At 38.5% G+C, this 26,243-nt stretch overlaps 1 protein-coding gene across 25 annotated transcripts in view; it reads right to left on the bottom strand.

The window, feature by feature from the left end:
- The window catches only part of DST (dystonin), a 452,944-nt gene that overhangs the window by 153,978 nt on the left and 272,723 nt on the right, over positions 1-26,243 (bottom strand). For 24 of the 25 annotated variants that reach the window (XM_087856995.1, XM_087856988.1, XM_087856983.1 and 21 more), the window contains 19 exons: positions 18,982-19,094; positions 18,785-18,891; positions 15,652-15,771; positions 13,216-13,311; positions 12,999-13,126; positions 9,601-9,694; positions 9,138-9,292; positions 7,614-8,079; positions 7,402-7,530; positions 7,166-7,243; positions 6,873-7,034; positions 6,676-6,780; positions 4,506-4,601; positions 3,791-3,916; positions 3,024-3,176; positions 2,683-2,837; positions 2,336-2,462; positions 1,666-1,849; positions 405-562 (listed from right to left, as the gene is read on the bottom strand). In XM_087856995.1, coding sequence (XP_087713121.1) covers positions 405-562; positions 1,666-1,849; positions 2,336-2,462; positions 2,683-2,837; positions 3,024-3,176; positions 3,791-3,916; positions 4,506-4,601; positions 6,676-6,780; positions 6,873-7,034; positions 7,166-7,243; positions 7,402-7,530; positions 7,614-8,079; positions 9,138-9,292; positions 9,601-9,694; positions 12,999-13,126; positions 13,216-13,311; positions 15,652-15,771; positions 18,785-18,891; positions 18,982-19,094 — 2,752 coding nt within the window. Of the gene's footprint in view, positions 1-404; positions 563-1,665; positions 1,850-2,335; positions 2,463-2,682; positions 2,838-3,023; positions 3,177-3,790; positions 3,917-4,505; positions 4,602-6,675; positions 6,781-6,872; positions 7,035-7,165; positions 7,244-7,401; positions 7,531-7,613; positions 8,080-9,137; positions 9,293-9,600; positions 9,695-9,811; positions 10,384-12,998; positions 13,127-13,215; positions 13,312-15,651; positions 15,772-18,784; positions 18,892-18,981; positions 19,095-26,243 lie in introns of those variants that run through there. The other variant, XM_045802897.2, reaches the window with a different exon arrangement.

Raw genomic sequence — 26,243 nt, 5'->3', positions numbered from 1 at the left:
TAAGTATTCTTTACTTTTTCTTTATCAAGGAAACTAAGCCACGGTTTTCAAGTTTTATAATCAGTAATTTCTTTACTGCCTATCTCCTCAGGCACAAACATCTAACTTAGTGTTTCTGCATTCAGCAGGTGATCAACAAACATGTAATGGCTTTCACTATGAGAAACCCCAAGAGCCTCCATCATAGGGGGTCAGAGGGTGCAAGTTTCTGCGTTTACCTGAGTCAAAGGTAGAACTGAATTAGAGAATTCTAGTTCATAAGCAATAAATACATAATTAGAATTCACAAAGTGACGAGTGGGCAAAGCTGAGCACATGAGAAGGCACTGGAGTTAACAATGAAAGTTACTGAGACAGTAATTTACCTTCAGTGAATTCTGTCCCAACACATTTACAAGTCTCACCTCCTGCTCCGTGATTCTGAACACACTTTCATGCAAATCATCTCTTTCCAGCGGAGTGCGGATCTGCCTAATCAAACGATCTTCACAACTCTCTAATCGAAGTCTGATGTTTCGAACTTCAGAGATGTAGAGATTATACACGGATTCCTCTTGTTCCTCTGTGAAAGTAAATATAATGTTTAGAAAACACTTTGTTTTCTGTCTTCTGGATGTTGCTGGTCAAACTAAGGCTACCTGTCGTCATCACAATCCCACCCTAAGGACATGAACCTTAAAAGAGTCGACCTTACAATTTATGAACAGTTAATAAAATTTCCCTAATGCTATTCTAAGTGCCAATTTCTGATTTAGGATGTCCAAGGAAAGTAACATATTATGCTGTTTTATGTTCACAAAAATCTGAATTACATTAGCTGCAGCTTAATCTTTAAAATTAAAAAAAGTACTTAAAAATGAAATGTAGGTAAAGAATTTGTTGATATTTAAAATCTTTTTAAACAGAATACTAATAAAGTTTTTTGTCTCTAAGTAATATCAAAAGAGTCCAGAATAAACTTTATATTTAATAAAAGTTAACTAGACAGGGGCGCCTGGGTGGCTCAGTCGTTAAGCGTCTGCCTTCGGCTCAGGGCGTGATCCCGGAGTTCTGGGATCGAGCCCCACGTCAGGCTCTTCCACTGGGAGCCTGCTTCTTTCTCTCCCACCCCCCCTGCTTGTGTTCCCTCTCTCGCTGGCTGTCTCTCTCTGTTAAATAAATAAATAAAATCTTTAAAAAAAAAAAAAAAGTTAACTAGACAAAATCTTGTCCTTTAACCTCTGTATAAAATCCAGGTTTGGTCATAGGAAATCTCTGTACCTTCCTCTCAATTTTGCTATGAATCTAAAACCACTCTAAAAAATCAAGTGTGTTTTAAAAAAAAATCCAGGTTTGGTACATGGAAAAATAACTGAATCTTTCCGAAAGCTAAAGGATCATTCTGAACATTACATTACAAGACACTGAAAATGTTGAAAACCAGATGTATTGAGAATTCACCACTTGTCACATTATTTAGGCATCTTTTTATTAATTGATCATTTAGAAATAAATGAATCCCTCCTTGCTTCTTCCTACCTCACAAATGCTTTTAACGTTCCAGCACCTGTGGCCACCTATCATAGGCCGAGTGACATAACACAATGAAGATCGATTCCCACTGAGCAGAAAAGAGCCTAGACTAAACACCTATGGGGAAAAAATACAAGGGTTCCTATGATTTACCTCTTTCTGCTGATTTAAGAAGTTCTTGATAATACTGCTTACATACATTGACCTCCTTCTCCAGTTGTGTTATATCTGAGCCCGAAAATACTTGGGATTCCTGGCTATCTTCCAGGAAATCTTCAAAACGAGATTGTAGGTTACTGAGAACTTGCTGATGTTCACCAGGTAACATTGTCTTTATCTAAAGAAGATCAATAATCCATGTAAGCAAGCGATTATGGTACTAACAGTAAATGGGCCAGATCTTAAGTTAGGGTCTTCTGGGGTATGTCAGTTCATAGCAATAGTCATAAATAGAAGAACCACGTGAAATTAACGTTATTTTTTATTAACAATTACGAGTTTTAATAGATAAGGAAATACGAGGCTATAAAACATCAAAAAATGAAATCAAACTACATCTACCCTATAAGTCCAAACACTATATCCTGCCTCCCTACCAAAATGTAATAAGCACTGAATGAAATATGTGATCTCCAGATTTCCCTCATTCTTAGAAAGTGCCCTGTACATAGCAGGTAGGTAACAAATACTTATTAAACAGATGAATATTAGCATGGATCTGCTGGACTCCATCCTATTCTGGAACAAATACAAACTCCATCCCTCACGATAATGTGCCCCATATTTTTGGACAGATGAGGCTGATGTGCAGATTCCTACTTACTGAAGCCACATTGCTTGCTCGAATTCTGTCAATTTCATTGATGAGATAATGCCAGGACACTACACTCTTCATGTTTATGTGAGACTCATGCCAAAGAGTCAGGACATTCTGATACTGTTGCTCAATTCTGAAATACATGAAAAAAGCAAACAAACCAAATACTTGATTAAGCCTTTTCGCTCCCTCTGAAAACATGCTGTAATTTTTCTTCCTGTTTGCAAACTATCCCATGTTTACTAGTTCTAGATCCTTCTGATCCTAGGGGCCTTGACAAAGTATTGATTGTTTCTTTAAACTTCAGAGAGCCTCTGGACCCATCTCTATGTGTTTAGTGAATGCGTACAAACCTGTTTGCAAAGTCAACGGCTTCTTTGTTCGGTGGAGGAACTGTGAAACACACAGATGGGACCATTGCCTCATTCCCAGTAGGGCTAATGACCTTCCACTTAGCTCGATGAGAGTTGTTGGCCAAAACACACTCATCATCTTTGTAAATGGTTATCTGGTTTTAAATGAAGAAAAGAATAACCAAATGAGATCACTGTTGACTAATGCTTTACCATACCCAATCACGGGATTTTGTTTTGTTTTGTTTTTTTGAGGTGGAAAACTTTACCACTGGTCAGCAATATCACCTCATGTTTAAAAGATAAGAATACTGCCAGAAACCGGTCTGTTTCTAGAATACCTCAATTTGTCTGTAGTCACAGATAGCTTTGATCGGAAGAGAAGTTTTGAGTGGACAGTCAGGATTCCTTGGCTTCAGCTGAATTATTGTTTTGGCTCTCCCCATCAGGCTTGCTACGGTGCTTTTATACTGCAAAAGTTCTTCTTTCTCTTCCTAAGTAATAAATAAGACAGATTTTAAAAAGTAAAAGACTTGTGTTCTGTCTTCTTTTAGGGCTTTATACAAATAAAATTTCATCACAAAAGCCTTCCCTGACCACCTGGTCTAAACACTCAATGCCCCTCCATCCCCTCTTGCATCTCTCTTCCCTTGCTTTGTTTTTTTTTTTTTTTTTTTTTCCTCTTTGGCATTTACCACTACACTACATATTTTACTTATTTATCATGTTTAAGGTCTGCTCTCCCTTTAGCGTGTAAGCACCAGGACAGCAGGGATTCTTGTCTGTTTTCCTCACTGCTCTATCTCCAGTACTTAAAACAGTGTCTAGGATATAAAAAGTGCTTAGAGTTTTTTGTGACTAAACACACACACACATACACAGAACACTCTCAAAACATTTATATAAAATATTGAGGCAGTCACATAAAAAAGCACTTTTGTTGTACTTGTTAACAGAAAATACTAAAACTGAATGCTTGGTCGAATGAGGTGGAAATATCAAGAGTACCCATAAAATATAAAGTTCTGCATATATAGAAATTTGATGAAATACTAATCTAATCCGGATTATACATGACTGATGAAATGCGCAGGTGTCTGTTCGGTACCATTGACTCCTGAACAAGGTCTTCCAGCTTGTGAATGCTGCTTGATCGATCACAGCTGTACTTCCGCTGAATGGCGTCCTTTAGATTCCTTAAGTAATCAGTAGCTTCTTTGGCATCATTGAAAAACTATAGAAAGATGAAAACTGGCAGTTAGAGTGTATCGAATGCCAGTAAAGCAGAGAGTTAGTGGTCAAGTCAGAGTACCAGAGCCCTGTGGACCCCTCATGAGTGAGAACAGAATAAAATCACAAGACCACGTAACAGTCACATGGCTCCTTTACCAAATGACTCTCGAGTTTGGATGATTATCCGTAGTGTCTAAAGTTTATATAGATCTATATTGTGTTTTGACCCTATATCATTTTGGCTGAAATTCTGTTCTACAAATAATTTTTAAGTAGGAGAGAAACTCCAAGAATATTTTAAAACTTCTGAAAAATAAAAAAAAGAGCCCTCTGTAACGAAACATTTCTTTATAAAAGACACTTATAAAATAAAGATTTTCTGACATTTTTAAAGGTTTTTAAAGGATTTCCTCCTTAATAGATTGCTTCGATCTATCCTATAGGACCTATGTCCCATATATTCTACAAAGAAAATACTTCAGTTTATTTCCCCCACACATTACATACATGTCCTTAGTAAACTTGAAGGTGCTTTCTATAAATGGGCCAAAATCACAACACCATCAACTGACGTGACTCTATTCACACACCTCGAAATATGCGGTGTTTTCCTTTATGTGCTGCTCCACACACTGGCACAGCTGTAAGATCCAGCTCCACTGCGTCTGCATTGCCGCTCGGTAGGCCTTAAAGATTAAACACAACCACTGCAACCGGCTGAAGAGCAATGACGTGCATACACAGCAAAGCTTTTAAAGGCTTAAAAACTCTGCTATCTAAACAGACGATGAGATTAACAGAGTAAGACTTGAAAATTAGGGTAGTTAAATGTCCCTCTAATGTAAGAGTCCTTACTTGCACGAGGCCAGTCCTAAAAACTTAAATATAAATTAAAAATAAAAATGTAAAAATACAGACCATAATAAATGGTTCTGTAGTTTCCTCTTTGTTTTTGTTTCTAAAACTAGAAACAAAACTAGAAAGTCTTGGGGGGAGGGGGGTGACTTACGTGTTTGCTTTTGCCAGGGGAGGGTTTAGGGAGAGTGGAGAAGAGAGAGTGCAATCCCTTATCACTGTAATTCTGGAACTGCAATTATCATCATACTAAGAATTTTTATTTAAAATATTTTTACTTGAATTTTTAATACAAAGTAAATCTCTCACAAGAGCAAAAACGTAACAGAAAGAACATCTACTTAAAGAAAACTTAAAACAGCCTTTTATATTTAAGCTGCAATTCACTGACTTCCAGAAGAGGGCGATCTAGATGCTTTAATGACTACCTTAAGTCAGCCTGTCATTCTTCCCCTTCAGGAAAAACTCACTCCTGCAGAGCTATGCTCAGGCAGGCTTTCTGAATGGAATACACAATGCAGCACTGGAAATCTGGCAACATAACCCGGTCATATTACCTGTGCCCTCAAATTAAGCTACTTTCAGCAAATTGGCTATAAAAGACATATCACTGTGTGTTGTTAGATTATTACTTTCTTTTTTCATATAACATATGAAATAGTGTTGATAATTAACTAAATACTATCCACATACCCACAAGACATTGGATAGACCAATGGAATCGTAAAGATGACTCAGGCTTAATTGTATCCCTCAAACTTTTAGTTAATTAGATTAACATCTCTACATAAAAGTAATCAGGTTCACATTCACATTATCCAGGCCCATTAAAATTCTTAGCCTGTAATCATATCCCCTAACAGTTTTCATCTCTACCTTGAAGAATACTCTATTTTTAGTTTATCATCGTACAAAAGGATACAGACCCTTCATGATTCTAATTTGCTTTCCCTATTACTCCCCCTACTCTTCTGTGTCTTTAACTTCCTATGTGGCATTTCATGGGCATGCAAGACTGTATTTTTATATGAAGAAGGTCAAATATAATAGTCCCAAAACTTCCAACTGAGGTTTAGAATTTTACTAATTTTTTGTACTGTGGCGATTCCAGTGAACAAAGACTATCGGACACCTCTCCTCAACTGTGAGAGTCTGAAGCAGGTAACATTTTAAGCACAGCTCCATTTGTTCCCTCTGGCAATCTACCACGTTTCTCCATGTTTGACGCTCCTTTCACTTCTATATAACCCCCTTTACATTTAGAAAGTCACCAACTCTAACTAGAATAGGACTAAAAAGTAAATAGACTACCACTACCGCACGGGAAACCTGATAAATCCCCTCCCAATTCTCTGCTTCTGGATTTGAAATGTGTGCGCTATGCCATGAGGCTTTGCCAGGTTGTTGTTCCAATACACCTCACAAAACCAGACCATGAATAAAATTATTAAGTAATAACAACAAACACTTCCTGGAACATATGTACCAAGAACTGTACTAAGTGAGAGTATGTTATTCGTCCCGTTCTTAATGGGTTAGAAGGATCGCCCCCACTTTGGACAGGTGAGGGAGGCAAGTAGGTTACATCACTTGCACAATATCACAGTCAAGAAGAAATAAAAAAAATCAAAGTCTGTGAAGTCAAGATCCTTCATATTTACTGTAATACATCTCTTTAGCCACGGTAGTTGACAAAGGTACCTTTATTTGAAGTGATGGTGGGTGACACACTTAGAGAAAGCAAGAGAGTTAAAGGCAAGAATCTGATTTATCAGAAATGTTATTTTTGAGCCATGCTGTAATAAAAGTTTGTTTGTATTTTTCAATTTATCAGCAATAAAAGAATCTGAAAGGTAATCATCAAATGTCAATACTCAACCATGACCATTATATTTTCTGACTTACCTCGATCGTCAGTCGGGCTGGGTGATTTTCCAAAAGTAGCTGTTCTGCAATCTCTTGAACTGACTTAATATTTTCCTCCTTTTGATCCAGTTCTCTCATTAATTCCTAATGTAAGAAAGAATGAAGAAGCGAGGTTAGAAAGGAGATCTACACCTGAGATAACGACTTCGGCATTCAATGAGAAGGGCTGTACGTACAGCATGGTAATCTTTTTTCCGAGCTATGTTGGTATTTCTTTCACTCCAGTCATAAGCGACTTCCTCTTCTTCTTTTTCATTCAACCAAATAAGTTCATTAGTTGCACGAGTTACAAAATTATGGAGTGTATCAAGGTGCCGTTCTTGATTCCGGGATGTATTCTTTGGAAGAAAAATCATTGTAAGAATCATGTCTTGACCAAATAGAGAGAAGGGAAATTCTTGGTAAAAGTAAAAAAAAAAAAAAAAAAAAAGAGTTAAAAAAAGTTTAAAAAAAAAAACAAAAAACTTACCAAGAGTTTTGCATACTGACTCTCTAATCGGTGTAACTTTTCAGCATAAGTTAGTTTCAGAGGTGCTGTCATTTGAATCTATAACATAGGATACGAAGACATTGAGTTTAGGGATCTTAAGGAATTTTGACTCATACATAATACTGTATCTATATTTTGTTATAGGGTCTTTATTTAAAAAGAGCAAAAAAACAGCAAGCTAAAATGAAATACATACAGATTTTAAGTTCACATACCTCACTGATTTTAGCTTCTTTAAGGCTAGATTCAAATTCTTCAATAGCTCTGTGAACATTTTTATGATTTTCTAAATGGCTTTCAACACTTGGCAAATCCGATCCCCACTCAGTGCGGTCCAGCTGCACCTTTAATCAGAAAGATACTAGAGTTAAAAAACAAACTGACAGCAATGAAGACTGAAACTTTCAGGTAGAATAAACCTTTTTACCTGCATCTCATCAACCCAATTCAAAAGATCCTGAACAAGTTTCATGTTGACTTCCTCTTCTGTTAGATTCTGATCCAGCAAAGACGACTTCAGAAGGGGCTTTCGGATCTGCATCAACTTCAGAGTTTGCAATGAATTGGTCTCTACTCCTGAACAGAAACTTGGAACCAATCCCCCTGATGGGAAACCAGGTGTATAAGCCGGAGTGACAGATGGAGTCAGGCGGGAAGTCAGACCTGATGATAGGCCTGAGGTCACACTAGAAGGGGTCAGGGAAGGCGTTAAACCCTGGGTCAGCCCTGAGTTCAGACTGGGGTTTAAGGTCTGTGCAAATCCTGAGTTTAAACTTTGAGTGATTCCTGATATCATGAGTTTCGTCTGTTCCGTTGTCAGCATGCGTCCTTTGCTGTACACGGAGGAACATTCATTCCTTAAGGCCATAATTTCATCACGCAGTTTTGCAACCCTGAAAAGAAAATCAAAAGGGATAAACTATAATATACGTTTCACAAAGAGTGAACCCTAATGCCAACTATGGACGTTAGTTAACAGTTTTATCAATACGGGCTCATCAATTGTAACAAATGGATCACACTAATTCAAGATGGTTGATAATAAGGGAAGGGGGGTAAAAAGGGGCATATGGGAACTCTGTATTTTCCTATCAATTTTTCTGTAAACCTGAAGTGTTCAAAAAAACAGTCTACTAAAAAAAAGTCACTATATCATATTAATAAAATTTTGCATCACAATTTTTTTCACAGAACTTTGTGCTGTGAGCACTTTCCATATTATCACAAAGTCTTTATAACTACCACTTATAATGAACATAATTACTACACTATAATGTGATCATTCTCCTACTGTTTGACATGTAGGATATTTCCAAATTTTATTATTATAAAATATCTCTAACATGAACAAAACGTTTTTCTATATTTACATATTTTCTATATTTAAAATTATTATAAATTCCTAAAAGTGAAATTACTAGGGTCAAGGTATCATTTACAATTTTTGCTTTATATATATCTCATACATATATTTATACTAAATACAGTCTACAACCTGAAAATGTTCCATCCCTACCCTGAAACCCACTTCTCAGAGATGGAGAATTTTATACATACATTTTTTCCCCAACATTTTATTATAAACATTTCATGACAGGATAAACAGGAAACTTAAAAAGTGACTTATAAAGGATACTTTCTTTATATTTTCCATTTTTCAAATGTCATACAAATATTTTAACTCAAAGTATGTTAGTTATTACAGTATTAAATGTACTATTTATTATTGTATTGTATTGTATGTACTATAAAATATTTTTCCTATTACTTATCTTTGAATAAGTACCTAATTAACATATCAAAATATATCAGAATTAAGGTGACACACATTTCCAACTGAAAAGAGCATAAGAAATATATTTCATAAAACTGCCACACTCTACATTTCCATCGCAAGTGTCCATGAAGCAATTCCACAGAGGGACAGAGTATGAACAAGCAGGAATCTTACCTCTGTACCAATTGATCTGCCTGGTAGTATTTTCCGTCAATGAGAATCTGTACGTCAATTACATGCTGGCGTAAAAGGTTCTCACATTCAAGTATATACCCGGCAATTTCTGCTTCGTTCTGAAACTGCACCCCTGATTCTAACCTTTTAGAATCCTGTGTTTTAAAAGAACTCAACATTAATTCCATGAAACAAGTTTCAAAACTAGCTTCAAATATAAAACTCAAAATACTGGAATGAAAAGCCACTTGGGTCTTCTCTGTTTTCTCTTTTGGTTCAAAAATAGGTTTTCTCTTTACGGACTGTTCCTCAAGAGAGTGAACAGTGATCACAATCTTTAACGAGCTTTAAGTTTCAGTAGAAGACAATACGAAGATCAACCAAATGTTATACAAAAGTTTTAGTTCATCCAAAGGTACAGACCCCTCCACCACAATCCCAGTGGCCCCTAAAATTAACTTACAGACTGGAGAGCATTTCGGGCAAGTATCAGTTTGTCTTCACAGATGACACTGTCCCTTTGAACTCGGTTGGCAATCTGCTGTAACATTTCCAACCTAAAAGAAGAGACAGAACAAATGAAAGTCTCTCTCTTTCAAGTCAGAAAGTTCTCCACCCCTGAAAAATGCCTCCCCGCCAAACAGTACAACAATCCTACAGCAAGGATTCAATACCTGTGTCCGTCAAGGGATTCATTGCCGAAGCTAATGCAGGAGTTGATCAATGTTGGACCACAATTAACCGAGAGAAAGTTTTCATTTGAATCCAGACTGGTTCGGGTGCTAGTAGTGTTACTAAACACAGAATCGCTACTTCGGTAGCTGTAACTACTACTGTGCATGTTTAGTCCTGAAAGGATGTTCCTCCTTTGACCATTCCAAGCAGACGAAAAAGTAGGTCTGCTAAAAGCTCTACTTCTAACGGTGAAAAGCGGCAGCTAAATGTCACAGCTGAAAGGGCTCCTTAAATATGCTCCAACCTGCATATTTAACACGCAGCAAATAATATGCTGATAACTATTCAAAAGAATCTCGCCTAAAGCCATGTGTTTGCTAGCTGAGGTTTGCCTTTTGTAGCCCGCATTAAAACTCTACAAGTATGGACAAGGCAGGCTGATCAGGGCGTCACTGGAAAAGATTTGCCAAATACTTTCATCAAGAGTCATTCCATTGCAGGCACCTAAAAAACAACTCAGATGCCTCCCTGAAGCCCAGACACGATTAGTAAAGGCTATTCAGGCAATACCAATCATCTGCTTAAAAACACAAATATTCAATCACAGCCTGACTTTTGTAAAGGGCCAGGTCTGTCCTGAGTAACACAAGGCTAAATACTGGTACTTAGAAGCACCTAAAAACAAATGAGTTTGATGAGAAACAAAGTACATTTCCATTTTAACCGCCACGTCGTTTATCAGGTTATATGAACTGGAAAAGTAGCCATTGGCCTTTCTTTATATGACATGCTCTCAGGAATGTCACCTCTAATTTTACTATAGTCACTTTATATTTTTAAAAGCCAAAGTGCTAAGTAGAGTATCAATGCAATGCTTGCAAATTCAACTTGTCTGTGCTTGTTTTTTCCTTTCGATAGGTTATTGCATGGCAAAAGAACATTGGTTCTTTCTCATTTATCTTTTCCACATTCCCACGTCACATAGTTATTATTTGCAATTAATAGTTAATGCCAAAAAACTTGTTGCATCAAGAAAAATGAAGGCATTTATCCAACCAAACATTTTTGTGCTGCCAACACTACAAAGCCAAACTGTTGCTTCTCCACTCTAAAGGTAGGTATTTTTCTTTTTGGATGGCAAGAAAGGGGAAATTTGAGAGTATCATGTCAAATATACTTAGTAAACAGAGAGGCGTGAAATAATAACAGCCGCTCTCGCATTTATTCAGCTATTAGTATGTGCCCGGAAATAAACTAATCATTTTACATGCATGACCTCATCTCATACTCAACCACCAAATGTGGCAGGTACTATTACAGCCTGTTTACAAATCAGGAAACTGAGGCTTAGGAAGGTCAATGAACTTGTCTAAGATCACATGACCTGCAAATTGAGCAAAAAATCTTATCCAGGATTGACTAGCTCCTGGACCGTGAACTCCTGACCACTGCATTAAAATCAGGCTACTGGGGCGCCTGGGTGGCACAGCGGTTAAGCGTCTGCCTTCGGCTCAGGGCGTGATCCCGACGTTATGGGATCAAGCCCCACATCAGGCTCCTCTGCTATGAGCCTGCTTCTTCCTCTCCCACTCCCCCTGCTTGTGTTCCCTCTCTCGCTGGCTGTCTCTATCTCTGTCAAATAAATAAATAAAATCTTTAAAAAAAAATAAATAAAATAAAATAAAATCAGGCTACTGTTCTGACAACTAAAAATCTACTCCCTATCCTTTCTCAGACATTTTTCCATTACTTCCGATGAGCTTAAGTGTATAATTTTAATCACCCAACATGATCTCCTCCATAAAAGGTACATCCTGGGTATTTCAAGCTTACTTTGGATCTAGATCCAGTTATGCAGATAGAATATTACACTTTAACAGGAATGTAATTAGTAATTTAATAAACGACTGACAAGTTGACTTGCTCTCGTATCTTCAATGCATTATTTCCTATTTCATCAATGTGGAAAGTCATGTGTGGGGCACAAAGAACATGATGAGTACACTAAGTGCCTCTCTGTGTCCCAGGCACTGCACTGAGCACTGGCAACACGAAGGACAGCAAAAACAAGTCTGTCTCCACGTTCTTGGAGCCCATAACTGTGAATGGGTGGCCCTTAATCCAACGATCACAGAAACCAATATAAAATTACAACTGAGATATGAAGGAACACTACATGTAAATATGAGAGTTATAATCAAGACATCTGAACCAGCCTGGGAGACCACAGGAAGTTTCTTGAGGAAGTCACACTGGAGCCAGGATCTGAGACTGATCAGGAGTGAAGGGACAGGGAGGATAAGGAAACTTCTCTGCCAAAGGAACAGATGGTCCAAAGATCCTCTTGGCACATCAGGGCTCCTGAGAGACTGTCAGTGTGGCCACACTAGAAAGAGCAAGGATGGTGTCGAGTGAGGCAGCCAGAGAGGTGCACCGACCACACAGGCCTTATAGTGGGAGGCCCAGCTCCTAGGGAGCTCACAGCTCATGAGGAACGGAGATCACAATTCCCTTCCCAAGTGCCAAAGTCAGGCTGTGAGGGAAGTACTATAATGGACAAATCCATTCAACAAATGTCTCCTAACGACTAAGCAGTGCTTTCCCAGGCAACTGGGTGTAGTGCAAGAGAGAGAATGATAGAGTCAGTGATGATTTCATGGAATAAATATATTTGTAGAGGTGAGAATTTGAACCAACATTTCCTGAGTGTTTTCTAGATGCCACTTCATTGCCCTCTAAGTGGAGAAAGACTAGACTCCTGTTTCCATTGCCCCATGGAAAGAGGGCCATAGCAAATATATAGCAAGAAACAAAATAAGTTAACTGCTGACCTACATATCAGCTTCTGGATCCAGGCCCTGATGAATTAAAAGCCCGTATGGGAAATTCTCACAAGTAATTTAGATGATCAGATAAGACATCACACACCAACCTATTCTACCAGGTCCTATTTAAACATTACTTCACTGATTATTCCTCAAACCTATTGGAAGTGTTTCTGGATAAGAAAATGAGGAATCAGAAAGACTAAGTGACTTATCCAGGGTCACACAGACAAGGACATGAAAAATATGAATGTTGGTCCTAGGTCTGCCTGGCTCCAAACTTAAGTACCTTCTATGAGAACAAAGAGTCACCTCCCCATGCCCAGCCTGATATCCATGGCAGAAAACACCTCCAGCCTACCTTTCCACTTCTGGACGAAGTGCCTTCTCCCTCTCGAGCATGGCAATAATGAGTTTTCCCCACTCTTTCTCTATGTCATTTGGATGATAACCTTGCAGTAGTTTGATACGTCCAAATTCTATCCAAATCTTGAGAAAAACAAAAAAATTTAATATGAAGCAAGGATTAAAAAAAAAAAAAGAGTGTGCCTGACAGTACAAAGGAAATTTTTGCTTACCTCTAATAACTTATATAGGCGTTTAATTTTTGATTTTTCTGTCTCCTTTGGTGGAATTTCTGTTTCTTTAAACTGTAAATACTGATTATAAAGTGCCTAAAGTGAAAGGGAAAATAAATGAAGGCCCAAACTTCAAAGACCTATTTTCATTACCGCATAATGTTACCATTTCAAATGCTATTTACTGTGTCATATGCATTCAGTGGAATTCCTTTATAAAACTGACACCTAAGGACAATACCAATTCCCAGCTAGTCAGTGACTAGGTTACAGTATGCAAGATTTGACAAGGGTGTAATTACCGACGTGAGCCATGATTCAACATATGCCATGTAGGGATCTGAATAGTAATAAACCATGGCAGTGTTTAGTAGGGCTCTACCTAAAATCTCGCATCATACAAACAAGAAAACACATCCTTTAAAAGATGCACTTTCCAAATGTTGCACTTAACTTTTAGTTTTTGTAAAAATAATCTGATGCAATTCCTATCAAGAAAAACGTGTTCTCTTCTGTATCATGGATCTCGCCTTGGAAATAGAATTCTATCATACAGAATTCTTATCACATAGCTAAACCTTGGTTTCCATGGCCCAATTCTTATCACATAGCTAACCTTGGTTTCAATGTCCCAAGTTAAACAGATCTTTTAATAAACAAATATAGATGCTATTGGCTGCTGCTTTTATTAAAGAAGTTTCAGCCATATAATTAAATTATCTTGTTTGTAGATACTAATCTGAAAATCTCTTAAATATAACTTATTACATTAAAAAGGACCTTCGTAAAAATTATGTAGATAAAACATATCCGCATTTAATAAATATATACTAATTATTTCATTTTAATTCATGCTGTTTTTTTTAAAATTCCCTGTAAAAACTCAGGCAGCCACATTTCTGAAGGAGTCCATTCAGTGTTTTGCTAGCTAATGAAACTATTGGCATTGCCCATGATGTTTTCTTCCGTGTATGACGTGATATCCTGGGCACCAGCAAGTAACCTGTGCAGTCCTCAAACTTCTTCCAAAACATTAATCTGCATTCATCAGAAGCCAGTACAAATTTACCCAAGTGTCTGGACAACAGGAATCCATCTGGAAATAAGTTCACTTGAAATCTGAAAATTGCTTTGAACCCAAATTGCAATGCTTCGGGACATCCATTAGAAAATGAGTTCACAATGCCATTATGTGCTACAGACCACGCCTGGGGGCTGGGGCGAAGGAAGGGGGAATCTTTCTGGCCCTGGAAAGGTTTGCATCCACACAGGGAGACATCACACAAACAACTTGAGAACACTTAAAAAGCATCATATCAACCCGTGCCAAGTAACTTTGTGCCAGGGACAAACTCCCCATGGCAATGTGAATAAAAACTGTTCCACAGATGTTCTGTACGGATGCAGAAACACAATGAATAACTTTACAGGATCCACCCGGGTTATCACAGTTTTTGCAATTCCAGTTTGATTTAAAAAAAAAAAAAAGCCTATAATTCAAGGAATTAAGACTTTGTTATTAATATTCACATGATCAGTTTCTTGAAATAAAGCAGACTACTTTGTTATTACAAGCCCAAATATACAAAATGAGACAATATTTTTCAATGAGTGTACATATGTATAATTCCTTGATATTTCTATAATGTCTTTGCCTCACAGAGGTGGACCTGTTTTTAGATAAGTAGCAAATGTTTTACTAAGTGAATTCATTGATACTGGAAGTCAGGTGTGTATTTTTGATTCCACGGTGAGAGTATATACCTCTTGCTATACAAAATGAACCCTCTGAAGCAGTTTTTAACAGGGTTCAACCACAGGCACATTCCCAACCACTGTTAAACTTGTACCAGCTTCCCAGAGACCCTCCTGCCTCAGCCATCCATCTGGTAGGCTCCAAGCATTCCCCATGCTCCAAAAACACTTTGGTAATGTCAGTTCCAAGGTCTCTCAAATTATATCTTACTACTCTCAACAACTCAAAGCTAAGGGACTATAAATTTTTTTAAGATATTGCTGCTGTTATGTTTTAATTATTAAAATCTACCTCCATTTTCTCTGAATAATAGGAGATGAATAAATTTTAAAATTGCCTATTTATTAGTGGCTTACCAAGGGCAATTTTTCTTGAACTTCTGGAATTGTGGAATTATTATAACATTATTTAGAAGTTTAATAATCAGGGCACCTGGGAGGCTCTGTTGGGTAAGCACCTAACTCCTGATTTTGGCTCAGGTCATGATCTCAGGGTCATGGGATCGAGCCCTGAGTCCAACTCCATGCTTAGCACAGAGTCTGCTTAAGATTCTCTCTCTCTCTCTGCCCCCCTCCGACTCACAGACTCTCCCTAAAAAAATAAATAAAGTAAAATAAAATATTTTTTAAAGAAGTTTAATAATCAACTCAGTCCTTTGTAACTTCTACAGTGACACAGACCTTAAGTTCCACAGGATTATTAGGAAATGTTCTCTCAGACATTGTGGTCACATGGTGTCTAATCCACTGAATGAGGTAGTTCACCATATTCTGGTATTCAATCCATTTGACTTCAACATCCTGAAACAATAAAATGACAGAAAAGATCCATATCTGCAGATAGTAACATTCAAATCTAACACTACTTAGTCAGAGGTCATTCTGAGAATTTATATGTCTTTAAGCCGGACAGTCAGAACCAGCTCAATGTCTTCTCACTTTCCACCCAGTCCCACATAAACAGCTTTAAAAACATGGTAGCAACATTTGACAATGAAGAGTAGCCCGATGAGTGCTACTTCTGATTCAGAGACAGTGGCTGCCTGGGGCACTGTGTTAAGAAGGCTTCTGAGGCTGCATCCAAATGCAGAAGGAAAAAACACTGTGATTATTTTGGGGTGTTTTCCAGGCACTCAGCAAGAGGGAGTAATAGCATGTACAAGCCGGGTTAGCTGCCATTGTCTGCCAACCTTTCTAGATCTAAATCCACTGTCTATCTGAAACCCAAAGATCTATATAATATGTAGAAAAGTAGGCAGGAGTGAAAACTATAGGAAATGTATACAATAGGATTACTCATTAAACAAACTTTAAAAATGGAGGAAACTGGAAGGCTGTCACCTGCTATGTTCAATTAAGTATCTGTTGAGTGCTTATTACGTATAAAGCGTTGTGCTAAGTGTTGCAATAAGAATTTAATACTTTAGGGGCGCCTGGGTGGCACAGCGGTTAAGCGTCTGCCTTCGGCTCAGGGCGTGATCCCGGCGTTCTGGGATCGAGCCCCACATCAGGCTCCTCTGCTAGGAGCCTGCTTCTTCCTCTCCCACTCCCCCTGCTTGTGTTCCCTCTCTCGCTGGCTGTCTCTATCTCTGTCAAATAAATAAATAAAAAATCTTTAAAAAAAAAAGAATTTAATACTTTAAGAATAATACCTTTTATCAAAGAGTCACTGCCTAGGTGGGGAGGCAAGAGAGTCATAATATAAACAGTTAATCAAAATGAAAAGCAGTATTTAATTAAGTGTTGAAATACCTGAAACAGGTAATATAGGCTAAGGGCTGAGATAATAATCGGGTAAGCATAAATGTGCCTGAAAAAGGTCACCAAAGGATTCTTGGGAAAGGTTGTCCCTGAGCAGTTCTGCAACAACCAGTAAGTAACTCTTTGGTGGGTGGGGGGAGGACAAAAGATAGGGAGTCCCAAGTGAGTCATGACTCTGACCTAGAAATGCCCCGGGTACCAGCAGACAGTGTGTGTTGAAACACTGTAGCTAAAAAAGTAGGCAAGCAGAATTAATATACGCAGCATCTTAAAAAAAGGTCTTATTTATTTATTCAACAGAGTGAGAGAGACAGCACAAGTTGGGGAGGGGCACCGGGAGAGGGAGAAGCAGGCTCCCCGCTAAGCAGGGAGCCCAATGCGGGGCTCGATCCCAGGACTCCGGGATCATGACCTGAGCCGAAGGCAGACACTTAAGGACTGAGCCACCCAGGCGCCCTAATATATGCAAAATTTTGATGTCAGAATAGACTGGATTTCACCTCACAAGCCATATGTAATCACTGAAAGTTTTCAAGCTAAAGACGTCAGGTTTTAGGAAGATCAATTTGGTGACAATGTGCAATACTGATGGGAAGAGAAAAACAATGGAGATGGAAGTGTATGAAAAAGCCCTCATCCTAGTTCTACTGTGAAGGGGTAAGAGTCAGGAACGGGGGGAAGGGGATAAGAAGGTGAGACAAGGCTTGGCCACAAGAAACACTCTCAAGCAATGCTCAATACTGACTTGGCAGACATCACAGCAGAGGATGAGCATGGGAGCAGGTTACTCAGGGATCAGGAGAGGATAAACCTCTGACAGAAAGAACAAGGCAAAGAGAATGGGACTAAATCTAGAAACAAGAGCACACAGAGGTGAGAAAGAGACCAGAAAAGAGAGCTCACCGAGGTGAGTTCCAACATCTTTGAAATGAAATAGCAAAAAAAGGGAATCTGCAAGAAGAAGAGAAGCCCGGGGTGAAGGGGCTCATCCTCAAATTCATAACACCTGCAGGGCTTCCTGTTCTCTTCCAGAGATACCGAAGTACATGTACTTGAACTGAATCACACAAATCTTTGGGAAACGGTGGACTAATTAGGAGCCCAAAGCTCCCTGTACTGGACACCTCACCCTGCTTACGATGTAGCTCTGGTAGTTTGGCAAAGTCAAATAACCTTCCTCTAAATATCACCTTTAAATTGGAAAAAGAATTCTTAGCCAACTTATTTCATGAGATTATGAGAGTCGGTAACATTGAAAGTGATTTCAGAAGCGAGATATTCTGGGGCGCCTGGGTGGCTCAGCCATTAAGTGGCTGCCTTCGGCTCAGGTCATGATCCTGGGGTCCTGGGATCGAGACCCGCATCAGGCTCCCTGCTCCGCGGGAAGTCTGCTTCTCCCTCTCCTACTTCCCTCGCTTGTGTTCCCTCTCTCGCTGTCTCTCTCTCTGTCAAATAAATAAGAAGAAAATCTTAAAAAAAAAAAAAAGAAGAAGTGAGATATTCTACATATAGAAGGATATCAAACACTGCAATGTAAAATATCAGCAGGTTAGCAGGTTAAAAATGAAAACCTCCAAAATTCAGTGGTATAGAGCTTTTATGTATAAAAGGTTATGTAACTCAAAACAGCCTACTTTATTTATGACAAAGACCAAATTTTTTTTTGAGTTATGCTTTCATGGTAATGGTGGAATAGTGTCATAAAAATGCAAACAGGACTGGTTTATTAAATAGCATCCTAACTCAAATTCCTTAAAGAATATTTGATATTGGGACGCCAGGGTGGCTCAGTAGCTAAGCATCTGCCTTCGGCCCAGGTCATGATCTCAGGGTCCTGGGATCGAGCCCCGCATCAGGCTCAGTGGGGAGTCTGCTTCTCCCTCTGCCCCTAGCCCTGCTCGTGCTCCCTCTCCCTCTCTCAAATAAATAAATAAAATCTTTTTTTAAAAAAGAATATTTCATATTTAGATACTGTAAAAAGCTTTATCAAAGAATTCAGTCAACTGGTCATTACTGAAGCAGCAGCTTCTAGTATGGAAAAACCAATACTCACATTTGCACCAATACCTTCGCCACCTTCAGGGACTTTGGGAAATGCATCATAGAGAGATGACACGTAAGTTATTACTGATTTTTCATCAGGTGAGGAGACATCAACATCTATAAGCAGCAACATAAATTATTTCAAAATGCTGGTAGATTACTTTTGATCAGACTTTCACGCCAGTCCACATCTAATCAGCAACTCACCTTCAGGATCCAGAAGTCTTATAACACCGATTTTTTCTGCTACATAAAAAGCGTGCTCTAAATTTGCAAGGTTGCTTTGAACAGCAACAGTATTCATGTCTATCAGGTCCGGCCTAGGAAAAAATTCACTGTAATTAATTTAAGTTTTCTCACATGCGAATTCAACATTACACTTACATGTTGACCTACTTACATCACACTTTTGCAAATACTAATACTAAGCCTGTGTTGAAATAGAGATTTTCATCAAATATTTAACACTGATGACTTATCTCAGAAACTTGTGGGCGCCAAAACCAAGTGCAGCAAGGAAATTATAAAAATCTGAATGTATATAACTTTCGACAAAGTCTACGAATTCTTCATCATCAAAATATATATGAATATCTGTCCCATTCAACCTATTTAAGCTCTACTATTCCAACAGCATCCTTCCAATCCAACGAGCATCCTCTCAATGTTTCTCCCCAAACACAAAGTTTTATGCTTTAGTTCAATGCCACATCCATGGCATCCACCACCCAATGGACAGGATGCCATTTCCCATCATTGCTGTCTTCTCACTATTCACTCATCTTTGCGAGCAGAGATCAAGCCCCACCTCCTTTGCGGAGCCCTCGCTCATCTTCACCACCCTCATTTTTCTCTCTGTTCCCTGAATTCCATTTACTCCTGGGCCTGTGCTGGTCAATTTGGCATACGGAATAATCACATACTTCCCTGCCCTGTTTAACGTGCATGCACATCTTCCTTCTCACAACTGGCCAACTCTAAGTCAGCAAGAACCATGTGTTAATAAACTTTTGTATTTTATCCTTCTGCTGAGACAAAGAGTGGCATAGAATTAGCAGACACTCAGTATATATCTATAGATAAGTTGGTAAGCAGGTTGGTTAATTCTGAATCATAAATGAAAGACTAAGCACTACTAAATAAGCACTACTTTATATCTTCACAAGATTGCATATGAGCATGCCTGTGTATATGCATGCGTGCGTGCGCACACACACACACACACACACACACACACGCATTCCCGTACATCAGACTTCAACTCTTTCTAATTTGTGAGACTTCCACGATACTCTAAACCACGGGGATACTTTAAAGCTAGGTCTGTCTATATACAAGACCGGAAAAGATTTCCCAAATATGCCTTGTAGGGAAAGCAGCAAAATAGGTTCTTTGGACACTTAACACAAGGCCAAAAGCCAGTCAGGAAACGTTCATCTCAAAGACAAAGCATTAAAAGAATTCAGAAACAAATGTGGAAACTGTAAAACTCAAAAAGAGTGGTATCCACCCCCAAAATCACTCAGTAAGAACCTGCTCATGGAGCTCTCAGGAAGGCTCTCAACAAAGTCCACATTCTGGTTTGCTCAAAATAATCATTCGGGAACTGCACAAAGAGTGGGAGGGCTCCGAGGTCATGGGGGAGGACTGAAATGCAAATTATTTTGAATACTACTTGGAAAGCTGTTCACATGAAAAACTCTTTGAAAATAGATTACTAATCTTAGGAAGATAAGCAGCAATTTGTAGTCTTCTTTTATCTGCTGAGAAAGCAGACTTCCAAAGAAATCTACTTATAGTTTTATACCACTTTGTAAAGTGTTCATAACCTTGAAGTATTACTACCATGACCTACCTACCTATTTCCTGGGAAATTATTAAGAAATTCGTTAATGTTTTTCATAGGCACCAATATGATCACTTAAAAGTGACCCTCCATTTATTATAGAACCAATAAATCTACTGACAGCAACGTAGGTAAATGGCATACTTCTAAAAACAATTTTTTATTCACACAGAAGCTTTCTGAAGAATCTGCCAAATTCAAGTTTACTAAATAGGTGAATATAAGTCTAGACAAAAACAAATTAAAGTTCAAAAAACTGTTTTGCTTTCGTAAAGTTCACACATTTTGAAGAAATAAAAACCAGCCTTTCTGAGTTTATCAAACCTCCCAACAAGAAAGGGCTCGTTGTTATAAGAACCCTGCCATTAGCAAGAACGTAAACACTGAGTAATCCCAGAGGGAATGAATAAAGTCATTGAAGAATCAAGTTTTTGACTAAGAGAATAAAACATAAAACTTCCTTCGGAATGACATAGTCCTTTCAGCACAAAGGCAGCTGTATAATACACTGAGTCTGGGTAAGTCACCTCTTTTATCGTGACTTTTAACACTTGAAAGGAACAAAAACCGAGGTGGTGTTCCTCTATGAAATAGTGGACACAATTCAGCAAAAAGTAAAAAAGAAAACAAGAAACTGTAAAACCACTAGGAAAAACTAGCAGCCTAAAAGTTTTCAAAATTCTATCCCTCCTCGAGCTCATCTCCTAGGTGTTCAGTCATTTTCAGTCTTCCAATCTGCCTTTCCACTCTGCCTGGAGCTGCCAGGAGAGGCTTGTGCGGTGACCCGTCTCTACTTTCCTTCTTCCTTACAGTCTCCCTGGGATCAGATCACCTTTAAAAACTGCAGCTATTTTCCACCTACAGAAGGTTTGTATTTTCATTCGAAAGGTTTTATTAGAGTTTAAGATCTCCTTTTTGTGGAGCTTCAATAGGAAATTTCGTTCCCATTTTTAGGTCTGACTAACCGAAGTTACTACACTGCATACGTGTGCAAGGCGGCACCCAGGTTCCTGTAATGCATTAATCATTCTAATTTCCTTATTTTCTGCAAACCTTTCAAAATCATATATTGTAACACTCTGCCACTGAAAGTAATATGTATTATTTGTCTTTTATGGAAAAAGAGCCATTTATCTAAATCTTAACTTGTGTTGTTATTCTATGAAAATATAATCTTTCCTGAATGACTCATTCTTCATAAATAACAACTTTTTAAAACATACATCTATACCCTACCTTTCTTGCATAAATGATTAAAAACAGCTTACAAAGAAAAGCACAAGAAGATAACAAATTCTACAGTGCAAATATAAAACCAGGATAAGGCCATAAGATGAAACTAAAAGTAAGGCCAAAAAGTGCAATCTATTTATATGCATGCTTAGTACCCTTAGTTTATTTTAAAAATAAAGGGCCAAAAGATATTAAAGTGGCTACTGCCATAATACAAAATAATTCTGGATAAAAGTAATGTTTATTGTTCATACAACAACCATGTTAAAAGAGTATTCTCTCTAGACAAAAAAATATATATACAAGAGACTACACACACATGCGCACACACACAACTACATGCATATCCACATGTATATATGTATGGGCATTTACATATATATTGGTATGTATGTGGATATATATATTATTTATTAACATATATATTAATATATTTTATATACGTTACCACCCACACTAACAGCCAAACTAACGGAACATGAAAACTGTAGAAGATATTTTTTGGCACAGACACGCCAAAAATAACTTTCCAATCCCCAAATACTTTATTAAAATATTAGCTCACATGAGAATTAGATCGGATTCTGAGAGAAAATTTGATGTACACAGTGTTATAAATGGTTGAACATTAGCACAAGAAACTGCCTAAGGCTTCCACATTACACCATGCCAAACACTGAAATGTTCAACTACAAGGAACATGAAACAACGTCAAAATACCTGGAAAGAAAGTACTTAGAAATGGCCGTTGGAACATACTTGAGGGGACACTGATAAAAGTTAGCTAAGAGAAGAGTGCATTAGTGCAGATACCAGATTAACAAATTCTGAACCAAAAACATGATAATGGCTGAAAGGACAGATCTAATGTCAACAGTCAAAGTCCAAATCAGGATTTTTTTCAAAGTATGCAAAATTTATTTAAATTCATAGAACTTATTTGGTTGTGCTGGCTCTCAATTGACACTCAATATTTATTTATTGTGTGGATACAGACCTAAGTTTTGGCTACCCAGGATCGAAACCTTCTTCCGATGTTTGGGAAATTTTCCATTTTAGGAATCATGAGAGAAAGTGAGGAGCAGAGTCCATTTCCCAAAACAAAACAAAAACACATCAGGTTTTCTTTTTGTCTCTTTGCTCAGGAAATAAATGTCCACTGCCTACCTCACCCCCATACATGGCGCTAGCTGATCAATTCATATTCTTCCTGTGAGACCTGGTTTTCTCTGTTTCCAAATGCTGTCTACTATCTTTATTTGTGTATTTACCACAATTTGTTGTAATGTGCACATGTGTCTCTCACAGAGAGGTGGGCAGCCTAAAGGCAGAGGCTGTGTTTTACCCATGTTTATAGCTTCAGTATGAAGTATAATGTTCAGCACATGAATGTTGAGAAATGGATAATTAATGAAGAAATGAAAGAGCTCTGAGGGCTAAGAAGGTACCATCTGATACCACTGATTCAAACTCCTAGAGACATTTTCCACCCCAGGTTTGCTCCTTTCTTTCTGTTAATTTCTACAGACAAAGCTACCACCTACAGCTTCCAGTAAGGATTTCAAATCCTTATAAAAATCCACATGGAATAGCTTCTCCATGAACTAAACACACATCCTTTTGAGGTTTCCTAAAGGCCTGTCTCTGCTGCAAACGATCTGGAAAACAGGCATGCACTGAAAACAACCGGCAAGGGATAAATTATAAAGTTTCAAAAAGCATAAATTACTGCTTCTAGGTGCAAGTCCTCCCTTCTAATGCTCTCACGTGCCCTCAACTTCAGCAACTGGTAAAGTTGCCCATTGGAATGTCTGATAAAATAACAATAAACAACAGGGACTAATACATCCTGATAACTACTACTATGTGGCAGGCCATGCAGCGAAGGCTTCAAAGCATTAGCTCGATCTCCCCAACAACGCCACGCAGTGGGCTGTTAGCATCCTGGATTTACAGATGAAAAAACTTAAGGAGATTACACAACTTGAACAAGAACGCCAACTGACAAGGGGCAGACAGCATTTGAACCCAAGTGTGTCTCAGTACAAAGCCTGACCAATTTGCTGCACTATGCTGGCATTATCAACTGAAAACACCCAACATGAAGCTGAAAAATCAAGATAAAGAAAACACAGAAGAATGTATGCTTCTGCTGGTGGAGAAAGTGATACTGATGATGGTAATACAAGAACCACAAGGGAAGTGTATGTGTGTCAGTGTGTGTACTGGCATACTCAAGAAAATAAACTCCAAGAAAAGAGAATTAGTTCCAGATTGTCAACAAAACAGTACTCATCTATATATACGATACCACTGCTTCCCCCACTTGGAGTGGGCTTCGGGCCCTCATCCAGGATAAAAAAAGACGGGGAAAGCCCTCATCATCCATATTTTTACAAAGTACTCCCCTCCCCCAGGTGATTCTTATCAGGCAAGTCTGGAAACTACATCATCTTTAAATTCTTCTTGTCTCTACTATATCTTTCATTTTCTTTCAAAATTATCCATATTCTGCACTGGCAAAAAAAAAAAAATTCACCCTACTATCAGATAATTATGTAACAAGACAAAGACAAAGCAGACACAAACACAAACACGCCTACTGCCTTAGACTCTCAGGAGGAGACAGCAAACTTTTCCCTCTTACCCAGTATTGATTTTTATTGCTTAAATCTAGAGGAAAAGGACCCATTTAGGACTTGGGGGAGGGGGTGGAGACACATTTCACATTAGCCTAACTCTGGAATACACTGTAAAATGATGAAATTTGGAAAAGACAGCATCTGGTGACAGATTTATTAATCAAAATCAAAACCACTTAAATAAACTTTGTGATTTGAGATATTTGATCATTTGAAAGGACACTGAGCAACAATTTTCTTTCTCAATTAAAAAAAAAAGAAAGAGAGAAAGCAGAATGGTGGTTGCCAGAAGTTTTGGGCGGAGGGAGGAGTTCTGGGGATGGATGGTGGTGATGGTTTAATAACGTATTAACATACAAAACGGTAAATGTTATGTTATGCATTATTTTACCACCGTTTTTCAAATTCAAAAAATTTTCAAAAGACAATTTTTACATATTTGAGAGAAAAGGCTCTACTGAGGTGAAAAAAAGTGACAGGGCTATGATTCAGGTGTTCGGTGATTTAGTCCTAACTTGCTCTCTGACTGTGAACACACATCCAGAAACCTGTGTCTCAGTTCCCCTCTACAAAAAATGAAAATCAGGAATTAGGAGACAATCAGGAACTACAAGAATCATCTAGAACTCCAATTATCCCTAGGGAGTATCTTGAGCTATGTCGGGGGGGCAGAGGGAAGGCATTTTGGGCTGCTATAGCCGTAAGGTCTTAAGAACCAACTGATTTGCCCTCGGTCTCAAGAGAGGATTCATGTGAAAGTACTTGTGAAGCGAAGTGTACAGAGCATATACACAGGAGATTAAAAAGCACTCACTGGCATGTAAAGAACAATGTAATGAAAACGTGAGAGAAGGCCTGACTTGGTGCTTTGGTATGCTAATTATAAGTCATTCTTCCCAGTCAACAAACTAGCAAGTTCATTCATTCATTCAATATTTAATAAGCATCTACTATGAGCCGGGCAGTGAGGCCTTAAGAATATAGATGCTGTGTCTATGGAGAGCTCAGAGCTCCAAAGGGAGTTCAGGAGTAAACCAGGAGAAATCCTGGTGGGAAGAGCACCTAGGCAGAGGGAAAAAGCCTACATCTGTTCATGCACGGAGGGTGTGTGAGAACAAGACCACTGCCAGGGAGGGGAGCCCATTGCAAGGGGACACATGGTAACAGATGGTGGGATGGATGCAGGGGCCAAGATGATGCAGAATCTCATGAACTTCTTCAAAGATTCTGAATGTTTTTCCAAGAACTATGGAAAAACAGTGAAATGAATTAAGGAGGATTACAGGAGACTAAATGATCAGATCTGAGGTTAGATGCAGAAGAAATCTCAAGTGGTGAAAGTATTCCCACAGAATCCACGTAGGGAACCATAGTGGCTTGCAATGCAAAAGAATGTGGCAGTGGTGGAGAGAAGTAGACAGGCCAGGTGATATCTAGGAGGTCAAATCCACAGATCAGAGGGGTGTGGGCACAGTTGAGAGTCAACACAGAGAGCAAAGAAAGTTAGCAGGCAGCCCTTAGATACTCCCAACATGTACTGGCCTTGTGGCTGAGTCTGCAGATGGAGCTGAGCGGGAAGAGCCCACGAAACAGGAGGGACACCAGGCCAGGGAAGTGCCATAAAAGCTGAAGAAAAAGAGTAGGATTTCAAGAAGAAAAGAATGGACAGTAGGGCCAAAGACTGGGAAGAAAAATGAGGCCTGAAAAATGTCCACTGGATTTAGCCACATGGAAGTCATTCATGACCT

This window comes from Ursus americanus, chromosome 29 (genome assembly GCF_024610735.1).
Source record: "Ursus americanus isolate L20-20 chromosome 29, mUrsAme1.1.p, whole genome shotgun sequence".
In the NCBI taxonomy this organism is placed as follows: Eukaryota; Metazoa; Chordata; class Mammalia; order Carnivora; family Ursidae; genus Ursus; species Ursus americanus.
Note: the sequence above shows the minus strand (reverse complement) of the source record. Positions and strands in the feature narration are given on the sequence as shown.